General features: G+C 56.0%; 1 protein-coding gene across 1 annotated transcript in view; it reads right to left on the bottom strand.

Annotated features, from left to right (window-relative positions):
- Positions 1-404: 404 nt before the first annotated feature.
- The window catches only part of LOC103610660 (odorant-binding protein 2b-like), a gene marked incomplete at its 3' end in the record, with an annotated part of 24,709 nt that continues 23,664 nt past the window's right edge, over positions 405-1,449 (bottom strand). The window contains exon 5 of the mRNA XM_008594778.1: positions 405-506. Within this exon, the coding sequence (XP_008593000.1) occupies positions 405-506 (102 nt within the window). The remainder of the gene's footprint in view (positions 507-1,449) is intronic.

Here is a 1,449-nt window from a genome sequence, read left to right as displayed (position 1 = left end):
AAATAGCAATTCCAGCTGACGAGAAAGGAAAGGAGTTTCTAAGTGTCCTGGGAATGATGCTCATGACAGACTGGGTCTCAGCAGAGAGGACCTCAGCAGAGAAGGCATGGCTCTCCTGTCAGCACCTTAGGGTGTCCCTGGAACATCTTGATGCCTCAGTGGACCCCAGGGCTCTTGTTTGTTTCAAGGTCACTTACCCTAATCTCGCTGGAGAACGCAGCTTTCTGTAAAAACTAAGGAAACCCAGGGGTAAGAGGACACCCTGGACACCAGCCCAGACCCCATCAATAACCAAAACCCAAGGCTGGGCCCTGGGGCCCCTGTGACACATCACTGCGATGCTATTTCCCACTCAGAGGGGACATGGGGACACACGGTGGATGTGGGCAGAGCCATCATCTCACCCCTCTGTGTGGGCATGAAAATGTTTTCCTCCAGAAGTCCCTTGCACCATATGAATTTCTTAAATTCTTCCAGGGCCCCTGGGTTCACATCAGGACTCTTACCTGTGGGTGAGTTGGGCAGGTGAGCCCAGGTGGGGATGGCTGCACGGCTCTGCAGGGAGCCGATGCTGTGAGGAGACGGCCACCACCCTGCATGGTGGGCGAGGGCAGGAGGGGAGGCCAGAGAGTGGATGCAGAACTCCGGGGTGGGGACAGAGGACAGGGGAGATGGCTGCTTCCCAGCTGACAGGTCCTTGGAAGGAAGAGTTGTGGGGACACCCCAAGACACTGAACAAACATGGATGACACGGTGGGCTCCAGAAGTTGCCCTGCAGGGTCATGCCCCTGACCTGGAATGACCTGGTGTCCCGAAGGCACTGGGCTGCCCTCCCACCCTGGAGGGTCCCTGCCCCATGAAGGCCTCTGTCAGGGCACTTGCCCCCCCATGCGCGAGACCCCAGGAAGCCCCACGGCAGCTTCACGTCCCTGAGGGCCACATCTGCCCTTGCCCAAGACAGTTCCCTCCCGGCCCAGCCCATCCTCATGGCAGGAGCTCACCCAGCACGGCCTGGCTGCCCGGGCAGCTCCCTGTGCCCGGGACACAAAGGCCACCAGGAGGCTCCTTGTCTATCCACGTGGACTCATATGCTGCTCCTTTCAGAGGTGCTGGACCTGCAGCCACAACATGGCTGGTGCCTCTTCCAGTAAGTTCCAGGAGCACAAGCCATAAGAAACTTAGTCATAAGCTTGGCCATTCGGAGTTGTTCCCAGTCTCCATGTGCTGTCACTCCACGCCACACTTAGAACACACAGGGGAGACTGTCGTGGCCTGGACTTACGCAAAGGGTTGTCAGGTCCAGCACCAGAAGGTGAACTCAGTAAAGGGAAATTAGTGACTTGGACTCCATCAAGATCGGGCGTTTCTGCTCTACAACAGGTACTGTCGAGACAAATATATATATATAATGTGGAGAACATTAATTAACTTAACCAAATTTATACTTAC

This window comes from Galeopterus variegatus, unplaced genomic scaffold (assembly GCF_000696425.1).
Source record: "Galeopterus variegatus unplaced genomic scaffold, G_variegatus-3.0.2 Scaffold11530, whole genome shotgun sequence".
Taxonomy (NCBI): Eukaryota; Metazoa; Chordata; class Mammalia; order Dermoptera; family Cynocephalidae; genus Galeopterus; species Galeopterus variegatus.
The sequence above is the reverse complement of the archived record's forward strand: the minus strand, read 5'-3'. Positions and strand labels throughout refer to the sequence as shown.